The 27,013-nt window shown below is 33.8% G+C and overlaps 1 protein-coding gene across 1 annotated transcript; it reads left to right on the top strand.

Moving 5' to 3' along the window:
- The first annotated feature begins 5,933 nt into the window (after positions 1-5,933).
- LOC120358830 lies at positions 5,934-14,214 on the top strand. The gene is made up of 7 exons (XM_039454370.1): positions 5,934-6,761; positions 11,202-11,445; positions 11,633-11,848; positions 11,921-12,004; positions 12,995-13,210; positions 13,303-13,462; positions 13,640-14,214. The coding sequence occupies exons 2-5, from the start codon at positions 11,247-11,249 to the stop codon at positions 13,147-13,149; spliced, it is 654 nt and encodes a 217-aa protein (XP_039310304.1). The 5' UTR covers positions 5,934-6,761; positions 11,202-11,246; the 3' UTR covers positions 13,150-13,210; positions 13,303-13,462; positions 13,640-14,214.
- Positions 14,215-27,013: the final 12,799 nt, after the last annotated feature.

Genomic DNA, 27,013 nt, shown 5'->3' with positions numbered 1-27,013 from the left:
AGAGGACGACGGGAAGCCACCATATCGTCTGCGAAGACAAATTACGTTGTGTACAAAACCTATAATGAGATGTCAAAAGGTTTCTTTCGCCATAGACCGGTAAACCATTCTAATTATAATTACATTTGTAATTACTGCCAGAGGCATTTTGTGGGTTGGCTACTTATAATAAAATGTTATAACATAGTTGTAAAATGTCAAAGACATTTATTGTGGGTTTTGTAATTTTTTGCCAGGGGCATTTATCGTGTACTGGCTTGTTATAACAAAATTCTTCAGCTGTAAATTGTGCTGTGGATAGTTATAATCAAATATCAGATGCATTTATTGTGTGCCGACTTTCTAATTTTTTGCCAGGGGCATTTATCGTGTACTGGCTTGTTATAACAAAATGCTACAGCTGTACATTGTGCTGTAAATAGTTATAACCAAATATCGGAGGCGTTTGAACTAGCTAATTATGACACAATACTATAAGTGTTTATCATACGCATATAATTTTTATAAAACGCTGTACTTCATTGTACTTCTTCTCTTCTCTTTTTGTTATATAACAAAAAGAAATATAGTATCTGACTAACAGAGCTCATGTGAAAATAGAAGAGAAACGATGCTTATATGATAAATGTCGATAAAAATGTTGGTATTATCAATATTTATCATTTTTAGTTCTACAGAGATCCGCAGATGTCGCATTTAGTTCCACGGAGGGCCGCAGATGTCGCAGGACCATTAGAGTCTAGACCGACCTCGATTCAGTGTTGCTATCAGGGACGCCTTCTCGCGCATGCGTATTCATATACACCTTCAATGAAGTATTACGTTTGACAAAAAGAAGGTATACAAGAGGGTAACTACTTAATGTGTAACAGTGTCCCTAAAATCATTGTAGGAGAATAGATATCGGACAAGGATCGAGGGATCGAAGATCGATTGTTATCGGTCGACAATCGTAATGACCTTATATGTTGCCGGAATTTGGAAGAGCGCGAGCGAGCGGGAGTCCGCTGTGAGTCGCGAGCCGAGACAGTGCTCCGTGTCAGAGACAGAGTGTATAAGGACAGAATAAGAGATAAACAGAGACAGAGTGCGGAAATTCAGAGTTAGCCACGAGTTCGTTTTTTTCTTTTACGTGAACTTTTGCAAGAAACGATTGATATTATTAATTCGACTGAAGCGACAAGATTCGCTCTATATATGTAACTATTTAAATCGCGTACTTAATTAAATTGCAACAGTCATTATATTTATTTCCATTTTATCCTTCTTAAAATCATATTATCCTACATCATTATTAAACTTTACTCCCTCGAAGATATCACACTTGATCAATTAAAAATTTTTTAATTATATGAAATTATATAAAATTATAAAAATTGTGTAAATTTAAAATTATATAAAATTACCTAATTATAAAATTTTAAAAATAATCAATATCAATATTATATCACAACGTAATTTTTTAAATAAATTATATATTTATAAATGTAAAGAAAGGAAGGATATAATGAAACACATATGTACTCAAAATAAAATACTTTATTGGGCAGAATTAAGAAGAATACCAACATTTGTTGCAAGGGTAAGGGAAACTGCCCAAAAACCTTACCAGTATTCGCAAAACAAAATACATTTTTCAATTACAATAAAATATTTTGCTTAAACAAAATAATACTTTAAACAATTACTATACTAATAAAAATTAAATATTTTTTAAACTAAACAACAAAAAAATAAATATCTTTTTGTACTTAACTGTAAATTATTAATTATTATTAAATAAAAAAATAAATATGAATATATGTAAATTTAATTTTAAATATTTATAGTTATAATAAAAACATTACGCTTTATTGCAAAAATTTAATTTTTAAAAAATAATATAATACATTAAATAACATTAATCTTTGGCGTAAAATCAAATTAGGTACAATCACATTATTGCACAGTACGTCAATCTACATAAAATAAAATAATATTATTAATGCAATCAATATATTAAAAAAAAATATATATGGGTGGATTTTAATGAAAATAAAAGAAATGAAACAAATCTTAAAAAATAAAAAACTTAAAGAAGTAGAAATAAATTAAGTATCAGATGTTGCATACAAATTTTGCGGATTGTGTAACTCTAAATGTCGTGAATCTGATTCAAAATTCATACATTGTGTGTTGTGCGCTTGAAAACTAGATCGGGCAATGCAAATCGCGGAAATTGTTTCAATGGACAATCTACTTTTTTTTTTATTTTTTACGTCAGTAACAATAGAAAAAATTCTTTCAGCTTCTGCGTTAGAATGAGGAAAAGACAAAACTGCTTGCACTAATAATTCTAAATTTTGAAACATTTTTTCCCCATCAAAATCTTTACACTCTAATATTTTGGCCTACATTTCATTAATATTCATATTTCCTAATTCTCTTTTTTCAATTTCATCAAAAATTGTTGGAAAAATTTTCATCATATTGCCATTCATATTTTATTTTTGCTACATCTATATAACCTATACGCGAACCAATACAAGATAAATTTCTAATTTTATTTCTACCTTCTTGAAATAAAGCTATTGTGGGATCTGAAAATGATAAATGTTTAAAAAAAGTGTCTGTATATGGCAAACGTTTCATCATTTCGCGAACAGCCGTTTTATAAAAGTCTAAACATTTTAATTTGATTGCCAGTGCGCATTCTAACGACAATGTTGTTAAAAGTTCTTTACATTCAGACCTCAATAATAAATGATTTAGATATTGATCATCATTTTCATCAGAAATAGTTAATATTGCAATGTTTTTCAAAGCCTCAGGAGCCATAAAATTAATTGCTATATGTTGAATAAGCTGTTGACTATTTTTATGTAACATATGAATTAAAATATTGCGTGATTGAAAAAGAGCGTTAAATTTGTTAAAATAATTTAAAGAATATTTTAAAAAAAGCAAATACGATTTAATAACATTGTCATTCAATTGTGTTAAAATTACTTCCGCAGATTTTGATTTGTCTTCAATAATGACTAAAATAAAATAATTTTTTAATACTTCCCATTGATCAAGAATTCTAATCACGCATTTTTGTAAAACAAGCCATCATGTATTAGATAATCTTAAAATTTTTTGTTTTTCTACCAAAAATTCTTGAAACTCTGTTAAAATTGCATACCTCTTTGCACTGCCCGATATATAAGTTGCAATTCCTCTAATTAACTGTTCACAAGAATCCGGTAATTTTTTGCACACTTTACTGGCTATTATCGCGGAAGAATGGCAAGTACAATTTAATAAAATTACACCCGGTGTCTCTAATTGCAAACGCGATAAAAACGAATTATTGCATCCTGTCATTACTGATGCATTATCGCTTGCCATTCCAACAACATTTTTTATAGGGATATTTTTATTATTTAAAACTTCCTTAAATTTTTAAAAGTTTTTTTGCTGAACAGTCTCTAGCGTCTAATGAAACTAATTATAATAATTGAGTTTTAACCATTTTTTCTTTTTGCAACCAAAATTGTACAAGAACGCACATAATCTTAGTATTCCCAATGTCTGTGCTTTTGTCTATTAAAATAGAAAATCTATATTTTTTTAAATATTCTACGAGTTTTTCGACTTCACGCTTTGCTATTACATTTGTAATAATAGAAGTGCACTTAGATCGACCCAGAGAAATATCGTGTGCAATTGCAGAATCTTTAAAAATATTTTGTAATAAGGGAATTAAATGATCCGCGGTATAAAGAGCAACATTATGCTCTGCAAAAAATGTAGCTAATTTGATTTCTGCATGTTTTACGCTATCGCTATGACACATTTGATTATTGTTATTATTATTATGGCTTTCATCTTTACTATTAACCATTTCAACATGCTTGGTCATTTGTGAATGTCGCACTAAATCTGCTCTGCAACATCTGATTGTAACATTGCACAAACTTTAGCTTTATTTTTATCGGGAGCCAACCACTCTTTAAATATATCTTCATCTAATAACCATTTATTTTGAAAAATGCGAGCATGCTTTTTAATGGCTCTCTTTTTATTTTAGTTGTCCATATTACATTTAATACTAAATAATAAAATGTTATACTTACCTTACTTAACCTACATCCTAGCCTACAGCCCGCCAAAACGCTAATGCCGGTTACACGTATGTCATGTTACGGCCCTAGATTTACTGTTGGTCATAATGCGCATGCGTGAGAAAGCGTCCCTGATAGCAACACTGCCTCGATTGAGTTCGCCGTTCACTTTAGCATCCCCTTAAGTTTTAGTCTAAAATGAAAGTCCTTTCTTAACACACGTTTCATGTGAAGAGCCTTTCATTTTTCTTCTTATTATTCTGTCAGTATGTTGACAGCAGCTATTTTTGTTAATCATACTTTTGAGTGCTCTGCGATTTTTACAATGGAAAAATTAGTTGAACAAAGAGTTTGCCTTAAATTTTGTTTGTCAAACAAAACTTTGTGTGTCGAATCACTGAAAATGTTATAGAAGATGATGAATCATGCATGTCAAAAACACAGTAATTATTCAGTTTAGGTACTTTACGTCCGATTATTATGAAACTAGTCTCATTCGACACGTTTTCACTCGAAACTAACAATTCTGGCAGAACAAAATGTCGCTATGCTCCCCGAACCGAGATATCAAGCGTTAAAGTTGGCATTATACAGGTTAGAATACCTGTCAATCCGACGATATGTAGCAACTTGAGCATGCGCTGTGGTCACCTTAGCATGCACGGTGGCCACACGCGCATCCCAGTAAACATCTGATATCCTATGTATATACATGAAATCTCCATAATATGAAAAAAACATACTGTACATACTGTGTACATACGTAGAATATACATAAATTAACATAAATTTAAGGATATTCGCAAGACATTGTATGGATATACATAAAACGTATATTCAAACGAGACCGTTGCCTGTATATACATAGAAAATACCTCATGTACATTCCATGCATATACAGCAAATGTATATACATACGATATATACTTATGTAGATATATTTATGAATATACATAGGATATCGTATGGCTATACATAGAATGTATATTCAAACGAGATCGCTGCCTGTATATACATAGAAAATACCTCATGTACATTCCATGCATGTACAGCAAATGTATATACATACGATATATACTTATGTAGATATATTTATGAATATACATAGGATATCGTATGGCTATACATAGAATGTATATTCAAACGAGATCGATGCCTGTATATACATAGAAAATACCTCGTGTACATTCCATGCATGTACAGCAAATGTATATACATACGATATATACTTATGTAGATATATTTATAAATATACATAGGATATCGTATGGCTATACATAGAATGTATATTCAAACGAGATCGCTGCCTGTATATACATAGAAAATACCTCGTGACGATTCCATGCATGTACAGCAAATGTATATACACACGATATACACTAATGTAGATATATTTATCGATGAACATAGGATATAGTATGGATATACATAGGTCGGTATTCATAGTCGATTCTTATTTCAAGATCGTCTTAAGTAACGTCTTAAGATGTTAATACGGCACTCTGATTGATTGATGACATCTTAAGGTGATACTTAAGACGATCTCAAATATAAGAATCGACTATGAATACCGGCCATAGAGATCACATTTATCGCGCATGCGTGAAAAACATGACTATCCGGGAACATTGAAATCTGGGGGGAGGGATGGAAGTTTCCAATTGTTTACGATAATGGCCTAGTTTACACCGAGCACTTGATACGCGTACTAACTCGTAACTTTCTATTAAATTATCTTACTTTCGACGATGCCTGTATACATGATACATATATTTAATTATTTCGATTCACATTGTATTAGCTTAGTATACTATTCTTTAAATTTATTGCCGTAATTAAGATAATTTAATAGAAAATTACTAGTTAGTACATGTATTAAGTACTCGGTGTAAACTAGGCCAATGCGGAGTAGGCCTTATATTATCGCGACGGCTGATAATCGTCCCTGAATTCGGCCGACGAGTCAAGTTGAAGGGGAAAGCGTTCCAGTGAGGAGTGGCTCGCGAGCCACAAGCCCACACAAGTCTGTGTAACATAAACCTTATGTAATTGCGACTAACTCTCATCAGGCATTAATTGGCAATTCAGAATTCGCGCGTATCTGATCGCATCGCCTTTGGGATGCGCAATCGGTAACTGGTCGTTCGCCGAGGACGCTATCGGTCATTGGCGGATTGGCAACGACGCTATCGCCGATTGGTCGTCTGATATATCGCGTCTAGGTTGGTTCGCGCCCGGTATTCCTACGCCTTGGAGTGTGAATGCGCGCGCCGACTCGCATGAAGAAGTAATTGAAGAAAAAATGGTCGACCTGTAAGATCCCGCACGTTCTGATCCGTGAGTCAAGTCCAATCCGTTCATCTGTACGTTTGTAGTCAAAATCCCAAAATCTGTAATAGTGTAGTCCTTTTCCGTAAAAAAATAAACTTTATTGTAACTCGGTCAGAGAAAGTCAGTGTTTTCTTTTTCGCCCGTACCGCTATTGCGAAGACACGTGTGGGAGGCGAAACGCCGTGGCGCTGAATCCGCCATATGCAACAGTCTGCCAAGCCTGCAATAGCTTTTTGTGATGAGAGTGCCACATGTTTGATTAAAACAGTACCAAGAAAAATTAAGAAAAATTAATTAAGTGATCCGAGTTCAGTTCAATTATCGAAGTTCTGCTTTAAAAAAGTAAGTAATATGTTTTTTTTTTTACTAAAAGTCAGAGTTATTTATTTCTCTTCTTTTATATTCTAGAATTGTAAGTCAGATATAACCTATAAATTATATATACACGTGAAAATGCGTTGAGATATTCTTAAATCTTCTGTCATGTTTAGTCACAATTTCAAATGATGATACTTTCCACAATGTTAACAAATGTACTAATAAAATTTACTTACTATTTTAATATCAAAATACAGGAATACTATCCCCACATATAGCATGGATATTCTAAAGACCGTTCTATGGACGTTCTATGAATATCGTGTGCTATATGGGATTATTTTTAAAGAATTATAACAAAATATTACCGGCTGTCGGGCTACTAACTTCAGCTTTCTTATATTCTCATCTCGGCAAGACCAAATCATTAATTATATTAAAATTTTTTTTATAGAATTGTTTTTAAGTTTCAGTGATAGTAAATTTGCGTTAAATCCTTTGCAAGTAAATTATACATGTTATGACAAGTAAACTTAAGAGAAATAATTAGTTATGGATAATATTAATAAAAAAAGTAAATTTTCTAGACAACTTCGAAACAGATTAAATAAATCTTTAACTATAGTCAATACTCTTAACCTTGACTGTTTAAAGAAAACAACTAATTATTCACAACCTGATACACAACCTGATACACACAATATTTCTAGCAATAATTCTACTTGCAAACCTGATACTATTGAACGTTATTTTGGCAATATTTTTTATAATAATAATAACCATGATATATTTATTAATTCAAGAAATTTGAATTGTGATGAAAATGTTCAGAGTGTCGACGTATCAGATACTAATCATGCTGTAATTGAAAATAAAGAAAATATTTTTTGCTCTAAATTACAAAAATGGGCCATTAACAAAAATGTAACTCACTCAACTCTTAATAGTTTATTACACATTCTACGAGACGAACCTGGTTATAATTATTTACCCAAAGATGCGAGAACACTTTTAAAAACGCCAAATCGTACACATGCAAAAGAACTTGGATCAGGATTATACTATTATTTTGGAATAAATGAAACCTTAAGTAACTTATGTAATAAACAAAATATAGTAATTAAACCCGATCAAGAAATTTTATTAGCGGCGAATATTGATGGTCTACCTATATCCAAAAGTACAAATAGTTCTTTTTGGCCAATATTATGTACTGTCAAATCAGTTGACAAAATTAAAAATAAAGTTTTTATGGTAGCATTGTACCATGGTAGTGTAAAGCCCAATGCTAATGAGTTTTTAACTGACTTTGTAAACGAATGTATAGAATTATCAAGAAATGGGATATATATCAACTTTATAAGATGCAATTTCAAGTTGTCAATACTGATTTGCGATACACCTGCAAAATCATACATTTTAGCTATTAAAGGGCATTCAGGTTATTTTTCATGCACCAAATGTGATATAGAAGGAGACATGACTAATAGAGTACTATGTTTTGTCGATACTGAAAATCTTCATAAAAGAACAGATCATTCATTTCGAAATAAAGTTCAACCTGAACATCACATTGGTACTACTATTTTACTAAAGATTCCGAATTTTAATATTATTGATAATGTTCCTATAGATTATATGCATTGTCTTTTACTTGGCGGTATGAAAAGTTTTTTTTGTAACAAACTGTATGGATGGATTTATGGTAAACCTCCTTATAAATTACGTGCTTGTGACGTTAATAAAATTTCTGAACGTCTTTTAAGATTGAGGAGTCATATTTCGTGTGAGTTTTCTCGAAAAACTCGCTCTATTACTGAATGCAAAAGATATAAAGCAAGTGAATTCCGATTACTCTTGCTTTATACTGGCCCAATAATCTTAAAAGATATTATATCTTCTAAGATGTATAATAATTTTATTGTACACAGTTTAGCTAGTTCAATATTGATCAGTCAATATTATTCTTGCTATGAAAATTATATTTTATATGCTCACAATCTGTTGAAACATTTTATCATAAATTCGCAAAAACTATATGGGCCAGCGTTTATTTCACATAATATTCATAATTTTGTCCATTTGAGTGATTGTGTTAGATTATTTGGTTCGCTCGATAATTTTAGCGCTTTTATATTTGAAAATTATATGCAATATTTGAAAAACAAAATTAGAAAATCTCACGCATTGGAACAAGTAGTACGTCGAATTGTTGAAGAAAAGAATGTTAGAGAATTTGTTACAGAATCAATTAATGCTCCTATAAAATTCTCTATGGAACACAATAAAGGTCCTTTAATCGAGGGTTGTACTTCACCTCAGTATAAAAAATATGAAACTATCAACTATTGCATACACGTTTCAAAAGTGGCTGATAGATTTATTGAACTTGAGGATAAAACTATTGTTGAAGTAAAAAATTTTTGTTACCATGAAAACTTAAAAATGTTGTTAGGGTACGAGTACAAAAGACATAAAGACTTTTATACTAAACCATGTTCGTCAGCCCTCTTTGATATACAATATATTCGAAAACTTGACAATTCACTCAAAATGTGGCCTATTACACATATTAATAAAAAATTAGTAGTCCTCATCCACAATAATCAATATGTCTCATTTCCAATGCTGCATCTATAAATCAAAGTGCCAAAGTTGGTTTAATGTTCATTGGTAAAGACTCATGTATGAACGGAAAAAAATGCCACAATTGATAATGACTATTTCAAAATTCAAATTGGATCCAATAAAGCAAAAAAAATCCTTATAGATAAACTTCCAAAATACGAAATTATTTGCTCTTACCAATTTTGACACATAACGTTGATTTCGGGTCCATCAATGAACTGGTTAATCTAAATTAAGTAATCGAAATCATCGATTTAAATTGTGATTTTAATAAACTGTATTTTGTAAAATTATTGGTTTTAATGAATTGATATTAGTGCAAATATATATTTTAAACAAAAAAATTAACTTTTTAAATTATATACAGTATTAAATTGAAAACTTTATCAAATAACAGGAGAAAAATCACGGAGAAAAATAATTTGTTAGCATAACAGATTTTATCCTGCTGTAGAAAAATGTATTAGTTATTATGTGGACAGCAAAGAGATTAGTTAAATACTAATTGCTATTTGCTACATGTAGTTTGTTAAAATACAAATTATTCTGTTGCAATTTGTATGCATAATAGTTTTGCTTTAATAATAAAAGTATTTGGTAAGAATATATTATTTTACTTTAACAACAAATTAATCTAATTCTAAAGACACTCAGCAAATTTTTTCTATTTTAACAAAACAGATTCTGCTTTGCTAACAAATAATTTGTATAATTAGTTGTGTCGATTAAATTTTATTGCTGCCACTACACATACGAGGTGTGTTCAAAAAGTATCGCGAATTTTGAATTTTCGCGGGTTACGTATATTCGAATTTCGATCTTTTTGTGGCGTTATGTTGGTACTCATGTCTCTCACTTATGCCGACAAGCTCGGCCATTTTGAATGTTCACTTAATTGTTGACAGCTGCTTTGCTTGCACGTGTTTTGGATCGTCTTCGATTTTTACCTATTCAAAAAAATGGATCAAAGAACCTGTATCAAATTTTGTGTGAAAAACGAAATTAAGTGCGCGGATGCATTCCGAATGTTGACTGTGGCATACGGAGAAGCTACCTTGGAGCGAAGCAACGTTTATCGGTAGTACAAAATGTTCTCAGAAGGCCGAGAAGATGTGAACGACGAAGAGCGTGCCGGACGCCCGAGCACTTCAACAACAGACGAAAAAATTAATGAAGTGGAGAAAATGGTATTGGCCAATCGTCGAATCACCGTTAGAGAAGTTGCTGAGGACCTAAACATATCGATTGGCTCGTGCCATTCGATTTTTATCAATGATTTGGGCATGAGACGGGTCGCCGCGAAATTCGTACCAAAATTGCTCAATTGCTCAATTGCTCAATTGCTCAATTGCGACTTTTTGGCCAAAAACAACACACTAATGATGCCGCAGCCACCGTATTCCCCAGATCTGGCCCCCTGTGACTTTTTCTTGTTCCCTAAACTGAAGAGGCCCATGAAAGGACGACGTTACGCTACGCTTGACGAGATAAAGACGGCATCGAAGGAGGAGCTGAACAAGATAAAAAAAAATGATTTTTTGAAGTGCTTCGAAGATTGGAAAAACCGTTGGCACAAGTGTATAATATCTCATGGGGATTACTTTGAAGGGGACAAAATAGATATTCATGAATAAATAAATAATTTTTGAAAAAACACAAAATTCGCGATACTTTTTGAACACACCTCGTATGCAACAGCAAAGACAATTTTTCTACAATAGCAAAATTACTTTTTTCCGTGATACAATATATTGTCTAATCAAAATATATTTTTTTATCTAATATATCCATTATGTTTTATAACTTTATCTTATAAAATTATCTTTTTTATTAAAGACGTACAATAAGTATAAATTATAACCGTACTAATATCACTTGCAAATGGGTTGGTACGTTGTCAAATTTGAAGATGAAGATGCAGTTGAAGCAGTACCAAAAACTTGGTACTCAAAAGATACAAAAGAGTGCGAGTGGCCTCCTTCACATTGGAATTCAAAGAAAATTAATGATTTTATAAAATTAAGAAAAGCACCACAAGATGACTGGAATCATCATAAAGTTGTTATTTTAGGGAGCTACGGTAAGATGTGTATCCTATAAAATGTTTTTTATTTATATAACTAAATATGAGTATCCTTTTTACTGAAATAAAAATTAATAAATTAAGAGGCTATTTTGTAAGTTAAACAATTTTCAAATAGAGACAGCAATTTTGTAATATCTTGTATATTATACAAGATCATAAAAATCATCAATGTTCTTTTTAGAAGATCTATCTGTTGCTCAACGAAAAGCGAATAAGGCCAAACATACGTCTGATCTTTCATCGCAAAATGAACAATTAAGAAAACAGCGACATCATAAACGAGGAAAGACTAAAAAGAAATTAACAAGACATTTATCTGATATCGAATCTTCTGATTTGTCACGATCTGATTCAGATACTAATATTTATCCCTCTCCAAGCTCCCTTATAACAAATGGTAAACATTTATTTTCCCTAGATATAATATTGTAAGGTTTCTATCTCATAATTAATTTTACTATTTTTCTAGATAATAACTTAGTTCAAAATCTGCCAGTCGAGAGTGTAACTAAATTAACAACTGAATGTGACATTTCTCGAAAAATAGATACAGGTAAATTAACACTTTAATCGTACGTTTAGTATCAAGAGCGGAAAGTGATACTTTACGTGAGCGCTGCAAAGGTGCTCGAGCACAAAAGTAATTTTATATTCGAAGCATAAAGAATAATTTTTTCTACGCTCGTCATCGAAAGTATAGGCTTTTCTGTAAGTTTTTCTCTAAGAGAAAGAGAAGATAAAAATACTCAATTTTGTCTATTCTCTGTGTGAAGTTAGCCATGCTAGTTCCATACGTATTTTTATTTATTTTTTTGTTTTCTAAATCTCATGACAGTGATCGTGTAATATAGTCACAAATGTGGTAATGATCTTTTTATTAGTCAATAATCTACTTCAATTTGCTCGACATGTTCGACGTTACAATGTCATTCTTACGTCATTGTTAAGAGCTTGAAATAAAAAAACGGATAAACTTAATCGTGAAACTCATATGTCACAACCGTCACAAACAAATAAACTTTCTCCATAGTCAATAAATAAAAATAATAGATGAGATAAACAGTTTAAGGATACATTGTTGATTAAAATTGAAAGTGAAGTAATTGAAAATTGTTACGTCGTACACCTGAATTATTAGAAAAGATTTCTTATAATCCAAGATTTTCATGATTAAGTTTATCCGTTTTTTATTTTAAGGTCTTGCAAATGACATAAGAATAACATATTGCAACGTAGAAAGATGTCAAACAAATTATTTTTAAATGGAATTAAAATAAAAAGAAATAAAAAAATTATTATCACATTTGTAATTAAAAAAAGTTACAATTGTTTATTACTTTAATTATTGCTTTTTGTCATTTATTAGAAAAATTTACTTTCAGCTTTGCGAACGGCAATGACTTTTGTACTCTCTTTGCGGCTAATTTTTTGTGAACAACTGACAGCTATAAAAACCAGTTTTTTATGTTGGCGTAGAAAAATATTATCAACTATTTTCGTTGCTATAATTAAAGATACTACTAATTCAGTTGGTAAATTTTAGGCTCTCAGAAGCAAGTGTTGAAAGAACTGAACGCTATACACTTGAAATTGAACGATGTGATGGAAAGTATGGCCCTTTTATTACAAAATAAAAAAATTCAAGATGAGCCGACGATAACCGTCAATGATATTCGTACATCTATTTCCAGTAAATGAACAAACATTAGCTGAATTAGAACAGTGGCTTAACGTTGATACTGAAAATAAAAAAAAATTGGTATGATCTTAAATAATTAGGAAGTCGAATATGTACATAATGATAATTGATAGTCATTAATACTTTTGTAACGGTAATTCAAACTATTTTAGATTATGGAATTAAGTCGCGTCGGGGGCTTAAATGTTAAAGAAGTCACGAGAAGAATTATGTACAGAGTCTTCACAAATGAAGTTGGAACAATGTATTCCTGGGAAGGTGCTAAAAAAAAGAAGATCTTCAAAAATCTAGCGATAGCTTCGGTCATTTTGGGTAAATTGTTTTTGTTTTTTCTTTGCATACGCACTTCATCTTAGAAAAAAGCTTCTGCTTCAAATGTGATGCATTATATTCTAAAAGATATGACTATTAATGATTATATAGGTAGATACAATATTTTTTAATACACTTTGTGTTGTATCTCTATTTTGCACTAATTTGTTATATTAGGTGCTGTTCGATTTTGCAAAAGCAGTTCAACCGAGGCAGAAGTAATCAGCTTCATCAAAGCTTGGCTAGTTAGATGCAAAGATCGCATCCGTAATGCCACTAAAAACGTGAACAATATAGCAATCGAAGAGAACAACGAAGAAACAGTGAATGAGACTGATGCACAAGTTTAAACAAAGTATTTATATTATTCTAAAATCTAAGTTTGTTACGATGGTTAAATTTTTATTTGAATTTTATGTACACTATCGCTTATAATTCCAGCATATTTCTTATAATACTATTTTTACCAACTTTTCGAGACTTAATAATTTGATAATTTACAAGTATATTGCATTATGTTTGTTTAAAACTGTGAAAAAGCGCTACAAATATTTCATGATTGTTTTCTTTTTTCATATTAATTTGAAACCTGTGAGTAAACAAATACTTGTGAGCGTTAGTGTATACAAGTCTAAAGATCCAAAGTATTAAGACTCCTAAATATTTTTTTTGTTTTAAGTAATAAGTCTTACTTTTGGTAATAAGTAAAGTATAATTTAAAAGTTTATATTTGTTCAAGATATATGTGATAAAAAAATATATGTGATAAAAAAATATATGTGATAACAAGAGATTTATATAACTCTCAAAGGTATACAAAATATATACTTTTAATCTCTGTCAAACATGCAATTTTATTTAAAAGAAAAAGGAGATTTAATTTTGACGTTATAAATAGTTTTCTTATTTTTTAATTTTATCATATATACGTCTTTACGAATTAATTTCTTTATTATATGAAACACGTTTTTTATGTTTACAGATAATGAGTCAATTTAGTAGTTCTTCTTAAATTTACTATTCTATATATTTTATGTTTCTTTAGTTTGTAAATATAATTTAAATTTATATTGTTTGAATTATATACTATGTACTAATTGTGAAATTTAAAAGTTTTGTAAAGTATTCAAATAATTATTTTACAAAATAAAACTGGCGTACCTTTATTAAAACACTTCTTTCGTATATTGATGAAAATTTATGCATTAGAGCGCATTAAAGGAATATATATGCATACAGGGTGCGGCAAGAGTACCGGAACCCCTGAATATCTCGAAAAATATAAGTTTTACAGAACTGTATTGTAATTTTCAAGCTTCATAACTCGAAAAATATTGATTAAAAAGATATTTTCTTATAGTGTTTTAAAAAGCTCTCGACACTAGCTATTAGATTCCAGTACTTTTGCCGCACCCTGTATATAAAGCATATACGAGCACTGCACGTTATCAGTGTGTACATACATGTATATATCAAGTATGTATCACTTGTACATATCAAGGAATATTCTTGATTTATACGTGCATAAGCATTCTTCTATGTGTGAAAAAAAGCAATTTTAAATCTTTTAAAAGGGCAGCACATTCCTTTTAGTATAATTATGCGCTCCAAATTGACTATTCTCAGTGTGTGACTTTCTCGCCTTTTTTATTGTGCTTAATTGATGCTGTATCAGTTATTGAATAAAGTTCATTTTATATTCTTTATAATTTATCGCATCTTTATTTTGTCGTGCTTACGACACTATATACATGGATTGCATATTTTCAGAATATATGTACATGTACGTGTATTGTCCATTCATACGAGACTGCTGCCTGTGTATACATAGAAAATACCTCATGTATATTCTATGTATACGAGTATACCTCATGTATTATATATTCCATGTATATACTATTTGTATATACTAGTATTTGTATATAGTATTTGTATATACAAAGTATTTACTACAAAGTATATACTAGTATTTGTATATACTAGTATTTGTATATACTTGTATATACATGTATATACTAGTACATCAAATATACGTACGATATACGCTGGAAAAATATTTATGGATATACATATAATATCCTGTGATATACGCTAATGTAGAAATATTTATAAATATAGATACAATATCATATGGATATACAGAATGTATATTCAAACAAGACCGCTGCCTGTATATACATGGAAAATACCTGATATACATTCTATGTATATACATAGAATATGATATATCCATTTATGAATGTACTACGAATGTACACTGCACGTATTTGGAATATACCTATGTATGTACTGTCAATATGCTATGTACATACATGTGGTAATTATTTCACATACATAGGATATGCGTTTTATATACTTTTCACATTCTATGTATATACATAGAATATGAAATATCCATATATGTATATACATCGGACATACATAGGATGTTCTAATGTTTATTGGGATGCTTTACATACGAAAAGTGCGCGAATTTAAAATATAAATATAGAAAAATATTAGTGATTTAGTGATAAATGCAAATATTTATTAAATTATCGTGCGGAAAGTAAATGCTTCAAAGGGGGAACGGCTTCGCCGCTCCCCTCCCCCTCCTCCTTTTCTAACCCAACCCCGAATCCAAGTTTTGTATGGAAGTTCCAGTATAATTGTAATTGTTTTGTGTGAAAGTTGAAACTTAATTGTAGTTACAACTTCTGCACAATACAATTACAATTGTGCTGCAACTTCCACACAAAACTTGGATTTGGATTGGGTTAGGTTAGAAAAAGGGAGGGGGCGGGCAAGCGGCGAAGCCGTTCCTCCTTTGAAGCATTTACTTTCCGCACGATAATTTGATGTGTGTGTGTGTGTGTGTGTGTGTGCGCGCGTGTGCGTGCGTGTGTGTGTGTGTGTGTGTGTGTGTGTGTGTGTGCGCGCGCGCGCGCTTATGTGTTTTAAAAGTTGTCAAAGTAGGAAGGGGAAAGATTTTAACATTGTCAAATTTTTAATAATTTCATTTAATATATTTTAAATAAAATATATAGAAAATATATATATATAATACATAATTTTAACATTGTTTAATATAATTTCTTATAACATCCTGTAGGGAAAAATTATTATATTTTTTTTATCTAACACGGTGTTCTAATAAATAGTATAAGGTGTATTAAACGTATTCAAAACAATACATTCAAAATAAGCATAAAAAACGTGTATTCATGCAGTGTTGGTAGTCGCTTCTGAAATAGCACTAGTTGCAGGCTGGTTCTCGCAGGTGGACTTCGGAGAATACATTTTGGCAATAATGTCAAAGAAGACTTCTATTCGCTGTTCTCGAACATGGCACGTTTGAAGAGATATTCGGCTAAATATCCCTCGAAACGTTTACTTTTTGTTCCAAATCTTGAGATATTTTCATGAACTTCTCTTCAAACACGCTTTATGTGCTGAGTATGAGCACCTATAAACATAAAATAATATAATATATTAAAACAAGAGACGATATTATGACTGTCTACAAAAATACGTAAATATATAATAATTATATATATATATATATATATATATATATATATATATATATAATTAATTATATTATTTTTAAACATTTCTTACCTGTTTGAGGATCGACAAAATTGTAGGAGTGGTTCACTGTCAGATGTTGGAAGTCTTCGTTGTTTAAACAATCGTAGGACTTCCAACAATTTAACACGATGGTCGTACCTGGCAGCACCAATTTCCTTATGAAAGCCAGAAGTGTTCGATCCTTTTCAGGGACGATAAATCTTCTTGGACTTTTGCTCGTACTCTTCAAAAATCCACTGGTCTTTGACGAGACGGCCACGATTATATTTCTTCTTGCCAATTTTTGCTTCATCGATTTCTATTGTGTGTCCTGGGCCACCAAGCTTTTCACTATGTTGTTCAGCCCAGAACACACACACCTTTAAATAAAAATGGCATTATGAGATTCATTTATTTCATACATTTCTTTTTATTAAATATATTAAATATATTAAAATATATTTACCTCTCGGCAAAAAATGAACCAATTAACAATCGTTGCCGTCGTCACGCCAGTTTCTGCCTGCGTGTCATCTTGATGTGGATGTCGTAACATTGAAAAACATGCAACGATTCGACATATTTTTTCCTCGTCAAGATGACTATTTTCAAACCACATGCCTGACCTGCCACTTTTGACGAAGTTTCACTGCATACTAACACGTTTTTTATGTTTGTTTTTATCATATATCGTTTTGTACATTTTTACATCAATGTTTCTTTATTAAGGTGGACATCATTTCCACATTCACTACACTTTATTGTATTTATTAGACGACCGTGTTGTATTAAAAACTCGAATAATTTTTTCTTACAGGATATCAAGATAATAAAATCAAATAATGTTAGCGGCATGATGTTTGCCTATTGATGCACGTGTTATATTGTGTATATAACGTGAACGATTCATTTATTTAATTTCATTTTGTTCAAATTTTGTACAAAGTTACTAAAACCCATGCGCGTGCGGTCACCGAGCATGCTAACGTAACCACAGCGCTTGCTCAAGTCGCTACATATTGTCGGATTGACAGGTATCCTAACCTGTATAATCGCCAACTTTAACGCTTGACATCTCGGTTCGCAGGGCAGAGTGACATTTTTTTCTGCTAGATTTGTTAGTTTCGAGTGAAAACGCGTTGAATGACATTAGTTTATAGTAATTGGACGTGAAGTACCTAAACTGAATAATTACCAAACACAGACATATGAAGTATGTATAAAGCATTCAAAGAGGGGTTAGCCGACAATTTCCCAAAAAATAGCCGCGATAATGTTGGTACCAACGAAAATCCCTAAAGAACGTGTTTTTATTATCTATAGATTTGTAGCATTGTTTAAGTAGTAACCCTTACGGAAATGAACTATTGGAAAGCCAATAATCACTATTGACTTACAATAGTGATTATTCATTCTATAATAGAGATTATGTAGCATCTAATGATTGGATTATTCGCAATAATCATTTCCTAATAGTTTTTGAATGAGTGATTATTGATTTCATAATGAGATTATTTGCTATAATCACCAGCACACTACTTTTAATAGTTAATATATAAATGATTATTAGTCGACTATTCACAATAAACCCAATAAGAACTGGATTGTTTTATACGTTTATTAAACGCAAGTATGGTATAAAACAGGTATAGGTATGTGGCAGATATATATATCTGCCACATATATATATATATATATATATATATATATATATATATAAATAAGTAAAACGGTTTTTATACGTTAGTGCAATATACGTTTATAATAATCGTTCTTATTACGTATATATAATACGGAACGTATTTTATACGTTGAAAAATGGTTTATAAAATACCAGAAATGTATTTTCGTTTATAACACGTATAAAAATACTATCATATACTAATTAGATGTTTCTTAAATACGTTTATAATGTGTAAAAGTTGTCCCTTTAAATAACGTATCAAAAATAGGATTTAATAGACTTCCGTTTCCGGTAGCGAGAGTGATAGTCGTGTGTTTGTAAGGTGTGTTTGGTGAGATTGTGTTTTTGAGAAGAAGAAGGGCAGGATTGGAGTGTGAGGGGGTGAGGGGACGGAGAAGTAGCAGGTGGAGTTGGGAGAATAAGGGATAGGGCAGGGGTAAGGGAATAGGGAGGCAGGAGTGATAGTAGGGTTGGGACGGGATTTGGAGGTTAGACGGGATAGTAGGTATAGAGAAAAGAGAGGAAGCAGAAAAGAGGGAGGGTAGCGACATCGGGCGGTAGAAGTGAGAAGCATAGCAGGAGAGAGTTAGTGCAGTCGCGGGAAATTTTGAATTGGAGTAATCTACTGAGTATCCAATATAATATCTTAACATATAATTTGATATTTTTACATTTTCTAAACTTAATTGATTTGTTTTCTTAGATTAAAAGTGATAATCTTAAATATAAAAAGAGTCATTCTAGTAAATATTTGAAATAGGAAAATTGGCAGATTAGAAGAAAGACGAGATGGAGGAAGGAAAGAAGGGAGGGAAAGAGAGGGAAAAAGAAGTAGAGGGGAACGGAGAGGAAAAGAGAAGAGTAGGAAGGCCGAGCAAGGCAGAAAGTCTTATGAGGGAAAGATCAAACAGTGCGCCACTGCTAGAATTGTTGAAGAGAGGAGAGAAAAGGAAGGGTGAACAGGGGGAGGAGACTAGAGTAGAGGAGGGAGAAAGCTTTAAGAGGAGCAATATGGTAAAGAGATCGCCGGTAAGACAAGAAGAAGGAGGGCTAAGGGAGATATTACGGGAGGTAAGGGAAGGTTTTAAAGAAATGAAAAGTGAATTGAGAGAATTGAGGGACGGTAGAGAAGAGATGAGGGAATGGATGGAGGAAATGAGGAAAAGAGTAGACAATTTGGAGAGAAGAGTGGAGGATATAGAGAAAGGTAGGGGAACGGCTGAGACGGTGACGGGAGGAAGGGTGAAGGATAAAGGAGAAGAGATAGAGCAGATGCAGATAAGAGGAAAGAGTGAAACGAAGGAACTAGAAGAAAGGATGAGGAGACTAGAATTAGAAAGGGAAAAGGGGGAAAGGGAGAAGAGGAAAAGGAATATAATTATAAAGGGGGTAAGAGTAAAGGAGGAGGGAAAGGAGGAATTAAAAAGAGAGATTGAAAAGATAGTAGAGTTAACGGGGGTGGTAGCGAGAGTGGAAGGGGTGAGGAGGATAGGGAATAAAGATAAAGATAAGGATAAGGGGGGAGGGGTCATGGTATGGGTGAGATTAGCGAGTGTGAGGGAGAAAATTGATGTGATGAAGGGAAAGATGAAGCTGAGGGATAGGAAGGAGTGGATCGTGGACGACTTGACGGAAAAAGAGAGAAGGGTAGAGTGGTGGATAAAGAGGGAAGCAGAAAGGAATAGAAGAAAAGGAAAGAAGGTAAGAGTAGGATATATGAAAATGTGGATCGAGGATAAATTGTGGATATGGGATGAGATCAAAGATCAATTAAGGGAATGGAAGGGAAGAGATGTAAGAGTGGAGGAGAGAGGGGGAAAGGAGGAGAAAGGGAAAGAGGTTTTTTAATAGGGGGGGGTGGGGTAGTAGAGAGGGAGAAGGATGGGAATAAGGGAAATGGAAAATATGATAGGAGGAAGAAAAAGGATAGAAAAAGGAGAGACAGTAAAGAATATAAAATAGGTTTTTGGAATGTAGCAGGCATGGAAAATAAAGAGGAGGACTTTAGGGAGAAATTGAAGAAATGGGATGTGATGTTTTTGAGTGAGACATGGTTACAGAAAAAAGGATGGGAGAGGGTGAAAAGATGGTTACCGAAGGGATATATTTGGGAGGTGCAAGAAGCGGGAAGAAAGAGCAAAAAAGGGAGGGCAATGGGGGGGATGATTGTAGGGATTAGGGATGGGATAGAAAGAGGAAAAGAGAATAGGAAAAGGAGAGAGGTGGGTTTACAGGTGAGTAAAGTCAAATTAGTGGGAGAATGGTGGAAACTAGTGGGTGTATACGTGAATGGGGATTTAGAGGAAAAAACGAGACACTTAAGAGAGTGGATGGAGGAGAGAGAGGAGGGGGTAAGTATATTAATAGGGGGGGATTTTAATGCGAGAACGGGCAGAGAGGGGGGAGGTATAGGAGAGGAGGAAGAGGGAGGGGTAGGGGAAAGAGAGAGAAATTCCAAAGATGGGAAGATGAATGGAGAGGGAAAGAAATTGTGTGGTTTTTTAAAGGAATTAGGATGGTCAATTCTGAACGGATGTATTAAGGGAGATGAGGAGGGAGAATGTACATATACTGGAGGGAAGGGGGGGACTGTAATTGACTATGTAATCGGAAATGAGGATACGAGAGGTAAAGTGGTAAAGATGAAGGTGGAAGACTGGGTGGACTCGGATCATCAGCCATTAACGGTGTATGTGAAGGGGGGAGGAAGGAGGGAAGAAAGGATTGGGAAAAGAAAAGGAAGAGAGAGAAGAGGGGTGTGGACGGAAGAGGGAAGGAAGAAATTTGAGGAATACATGGGCAAGAGGGATAATGTTTCGGAGGTGGTTGAGGAGGATTGGAGGAAATTGAAAAAGAGAGTGGAAAGAGCATTGGAAAGAGTAGAGAGAGAAGAGAAAAAGGTGCGGAAAGGATGGTGGGATATAGAATGTAGGAATATGAAAAGAGGAGTAAGGGAAGAGTTTAAAAAGTGGAAGAAAAGAGGAGGGAATGGGGAGAAATATAAGGAGATGAGGAAGGGATACAGAGAATATTGTAAGGAAAGGAAAAGAAGGGAAAGAGAAAGATGGGAGAAAGAATTGGAAGGTGTAAGAACGGAAGGGGATGTTTGGAGGGTAGTAAGTAGGGGGAGGAGAAAGAGAAAGAGAGTCACGGAAGGGATCGAAATGAGGGAATGGGAGGGACACTTTAGAAAGGTGTTGGGGGGAGTAGAGTGGAGGGTGAGAAGGGAGGTGAGGGGAAGAGAAGAAGTGGAAGATGATATCAGTAGGGAAGAAATAGCAAGGGCGGTAAGTAAACTGAAGGAGGGAAAAGCGGCGGGAGGGGATGGTATCGTAAATGAAGTATGGAAATAGGGGGGAAAAGAAATAAAGGAATGGCTGTGGGAAATATGTGACAGAGTGTGGAGAGGAGAGGGGTGGCTGGAGGAGTGGTGGGAGGGGGTGGTAGTGCCGATAGTGAAAAAGGGGAAAGGGGAGAGGGTTGAAGACTATAGAGGGATCACGCTAACGCAGACGGCGTACAAGGTGTACGCAGCGGTACTTGCGGAGAGATTGAGGGAGGAGGTGGAGAGGAAGGGGATACTCCCACCGAGTCAAACGGGGTTTAGGAGAGGGGTAGGCACAATTGATCAGATTTACGTGCTGAATTATATGATAAACAAGAGGGTGGCAGTAAGAAAAGGCAAGATGGTAGTGCTATATATAGACCTGAAAGCTGCGTTTGACTCGGTGGATAGGGAAATCCTCCCATACAGATGATGAGGGAGAGGGGAGTTAGAGAAAGCTTGGTCGTGAGGTGCGAGGAGGTACTGGAGGAGACCATAAGTAGAGTGAGGGTGGGGGAAAAGGTAGGGGAAAACTTTTGGACGGGGAAAGGGGTAAGACAGGGATGCCCCCTGAGCCCATGCTTATTCACGCTATTGCTGGCGGATTTGGATGAGGAGTTAGAGAGGGAGGGATGGAGAGGAGTGAGGGTAAAGGGAAGGAAAATATACTCGCTAGCGTATGCAGATGATGTGGCAGTGGTTGCAGAGGAGGAGACAGGGATGAAAGGGATGATTAAGGCATTAGAAAGCTACATAGAACGAAAGGGACTAGAGGTCAATGTAGAAAAGACGAAAATAATGAGGTGTAGAAGGGGAGGCGGAAGACAGAAAAAGATGGTGTGGAAATGGAAAGGAAGAGAGATAGAAGAGGTGAGAAAATACAAATCCCTAGGGTATGTAATGATGGCAAATGGGGGTCAGAAAGAACATATAGAGGAGAGAGTTAACAAGGGAGTAGTGGTGATGAGAGAAGTATGGGGAATAGGAAAGAGGAGATTTGGAAAGAACTGGGCTAGAAGGATGTGGTTATTTGATAGATTGGTATGGACGGTGGTTAGCTATGGGGCAGAAATTTGGGGGTGGAAAGAAAGGGAAAAGGTAGAGAGGATACAGGACAGGTTCTTGAAGTGGATTGTGGGGGTTGGGAGGTACACGCCGGGGTACATGGTGAGGGAGGAAATGCAGAGGGAAAAGTTAAGGGGGAGGGCAGGGTTGAGGGCATGGAGCTATGAAAAGAAACTGGGAGAAGGAGGGGGAGGAGAGCTGGCAAGGTTGTGTTTGGAGGAAATGAGAGACAGGGCGAAGGTAGGAAAAGTAGTGGGTAAATGGGAAGAGGAAAGGAGAGACTTTTACGAGGAGAAGAGCTGGAACCTAACTGAGATAGAAAAAATGAGAGAGGGGGGAGAGCTGAGGGGGGAAGAGGTAGTGGCAAGAGAGAGAAGGTGGCAGGAGGAGGAAAGATGGGAGAAAATTAGGGGCTCTAGATATAACTTATGGTATAGTAGGGTGAAAGGTAAGGGGGTGCCAGAGTACCTAAAGAAGGGATGGAAGGAACAAAGATGGCAGAGAGTGGCGAAGTTTAGGTTAGGAGACGGGATGATGGGGAATAGATATTGGGAAGGGGATGAAGAAAGGAAGTGTAGGATATGTGGAGGGGGAATGGAAACTTGGGAGCACGTATGGGAGGAATGCACGAATTGGGGGGTTGAAAAGGGATGGCAGGAGATGGTGGATGAGGTCTTGGGAGAAGACGGGGAGGGAGAGATTTGGATGAGGAGATTAGAGGAGATGAGGGAGGGAGGAGGGTGGTTGGGTGTGAATGAGAGTGTGGAAGGAAGAGAGGAAAATGCGGCGGAAACGGAGGTCCGGAGAATGAGTGTGGATATATGGATGGATGAGTGATCTTTCTCTCTCTCTCAGGTGTTGGATAGGATGCGAGGAATAAAATTGCGAGGTTTAAATTTTGTAAGCGGGGCGGAGGTCCGCAGTGTACTCCGCAAGGAATAAAGTACCATACAAATAGGATTTAATATCCAGGTATGATATACTTTTTAAATATGTTAATAAAAGTTTAAGCGTAAATTATATTTATACGTTTTTATTGCAGCAATATTTAAACGAATAATAAACGTATTTTATACACATTCGGTATAGCTAATTAAAGGTTTATTGAAAACGTATATTATTTATGAAGTGAAAAACATTTATTAATCATTTCAGAAATACCGAATACGATTAAAATCTAAGACATTCAATTATTAATAGTTATTTTACACGTAAAAACGTATTACGGTGCTCTCAAAAATCGAGCGATTTGCTTTGGTTTTGAGTTTTAAATATAGACTTTGTATTATGTCTCAAAGCATTTCGCGACGCCAGTCTTCGCGCCTTCGCGGCTTGCGCGATTTCCACTAGGTGGCCATGCCGCAGGGGATTTTCTCGTGAGTCGAGTGCGGCCACAGGCGTTATATCTAGGCGCCACCGTGACCGTCTTTCTAAACCGCTTCAGTAAAATTTTTGGGAACTAATTGTTGTAATCTTGAGACGAATTTCGCTCTCGTTTTTTTTTCAAATGTGATGTGTATGTGGTTTGCTGTTCCACAGAAAATTTTATATTTTTACATGTAAAAATAACAGTTCGTGTTCTTATTAAATCTTGTACATAAATGTTTAATTCTTAAACTTTATTTAATCCTATTGAACAAAAAGAAGAAATATTTTTTTTGGAAACTATAATTTATTACGTTTAATTATTGATTTATCAATACATATTTTATATGACTATATAAATCGTAGTGGTTATTGGTTTCAAACAATTTTTCAATAGTTCTGTGTAATAGTTCGTCCCAATAATCCGTGAAAACAACTATGACGAATAATCGAATAGTTTTATTAATAGCTTTACTAATAGTTACAATAGTCCATTTCCGTAAAGAAAGTCAGTTTACGTAATCTCATTAGCATATATGCGCGCGTGGTGTTTAAAATAAGTATTTTGTATAACCATAATAACCACCATAAAAAATTGTAAATATAAAGTATAAAATTGTAATGTTTTATTAAAATAAAACTAAATAAAGTAAAAACATAAAGTGAGCAGGATAAGTGAGAACATAAAGTAAAAATTATTATACAATGATTAATATTATGTACATGTATTATGTGAGTATATACATATATATACATATATATATATATATATTTATATACATATATATACATATGGGGCATTCTCCGTCAATAAGGCCACCCCTGCTGCCCATTTCAATTTTTGAGATAAAATGTTCGAAAAGGGCTTAAAATTTTCGTTGATATATTTTTCGATGCCGTTTGGCCTTTTGGAAAATTCAAAATGGCGGACCTAATATCACGGCTAGAATGAAAAAAGCCTTTGAAAAAATACATAATAACGTGAATAAATGTGCAAGATATGACGTAGCAGAGGTTTTATCCTTATGTGTAAGTGTGTGAGTATGTGTGAGTGTGTGAGTGGGGGGGAGGTGGGGAGAGGGGGGATATACGCGCTCATACGCGTGCGTGTATAAATGAATCACGTAAAAATCCTTGCTCAACATGGTCTGGCTATCAAGACATTTGCATACAAAATTTCGAATCATTTCATTATCCTTGTCCTGAAAAAGTACGTCACAAAAAACCTACGGTACAGAAAATATTGTTCTTTAAAAAACATTTTCTCCACAGAATAATAGTAAAATTACTTAAAATTACTTTGAAACTTATACTATACTTATATTCCTCTTTTTGAGATAGTTGATCTATATTAGTCACTTTAACTCTTATGTTTGAAATGCTTGATTTACGCGAATCCCTTAGCCTCTCACATTCGGGATGCTTGATTTACGTGAGTCCCCTTGCCTCTCACATTCGGAGTCCTTGATTTACGTGAGTCCCCTTGCCTCTCACATTCGGGGTGCTTGATTTACGTGAGTCCCCTTGCCTCTCACATTCGAGGTGCTTGATTTAAGTGAGTCCCCTTGCCTCTCACATTTGGAGTGTTTAATTTACGTGAGTCCCCTTGCCTCTCACATTCGGGGTTTTGGGTTGGATTCTTTAAATAAGGCATGCAGTTCTTTTAAATTTAATAGTAAAAAACGTTTTTGCACTATTATCCGTTTATTATTATTTATTAAGGAAATGGCTTTCCTCATTCCAGGCATTATCATGCTGTTTATATCACTATTATAAAACTCAATTACTTTTTCAACAGTAGTTTGCGGTAAAACTTTCCCAACTCTTTTAGTAGTATCAGCTAATACGCTATGGTTGAATTTCAATTCCTTAGATTTTTTTGCTAAATATCGTGAGCAACCAAATTCTTTTACTATTTTTCTCACACTCCAAGACGACGGAGCTATAGTGAGAATTCGCACCCTTAAAGGATCATTGTGTTTCAAGGTGGAAAATTTTTGTTTAAGACCATCAAGCATTTCTTCCAGTTCAATTTCTCTAGGTGATCGAATGTTATCTTCATTATAAGAAATCTCTGAATTATCAATATCCATTGTTAATGAGCTTCCATCACATTCCATTTTTGTGACACAATCATTAGATTCATCTAAAGACATATCAACATATTCAGTCCTACTTTTTTTCTTACATGCACAACAAATTTTAGAATTAGTCGGTATCTCAGGAAATTTGTCCCGAATGAATTTTGGTATCACTCGTAAATCTTTACCACAATGTCCTTTTTCACCAAGTTTCTTGAATGGATTCATACATCTATCTGTACGAGATTTAGCCGACATTTTTTATTTTGGATGTGGTACAGGTAAGAGATAATTGGAATAATTGTAGAAAAAGTAAAAGTCGATAAAGAAGAGACAAAAACGTGAGTTGAATATTGTATTTAACATAAAAAAACTTATTGATTGACTGAATTGCAAACTATAATTAATTAACTCGATAAATTCTGTGACTAATAAATGTATTGTGATGAGGTTCTCTAATCCAAAACAAGACGAGTAAATTT

Source organism: Solenopsis invicta, chromosome 10 (genome assembly GCF_016802725.1).
Source record: "Solenopsis invicta isolate M01_SB chromosome 10, UNIL_Sinv_3.0, whole genome shotgun sequence".
NCBI classification, from domain to species: Eukaryota; Metazoa; Arthropoda; class Insecta; order Hymenoptera; family Formicidae; genus Solenopsis; species Solenopsis invicta.
Note: the sequence above shows the minus strand (reverse complement) of the source record. Positions and strands in the feature narration are given on the sequence as shown.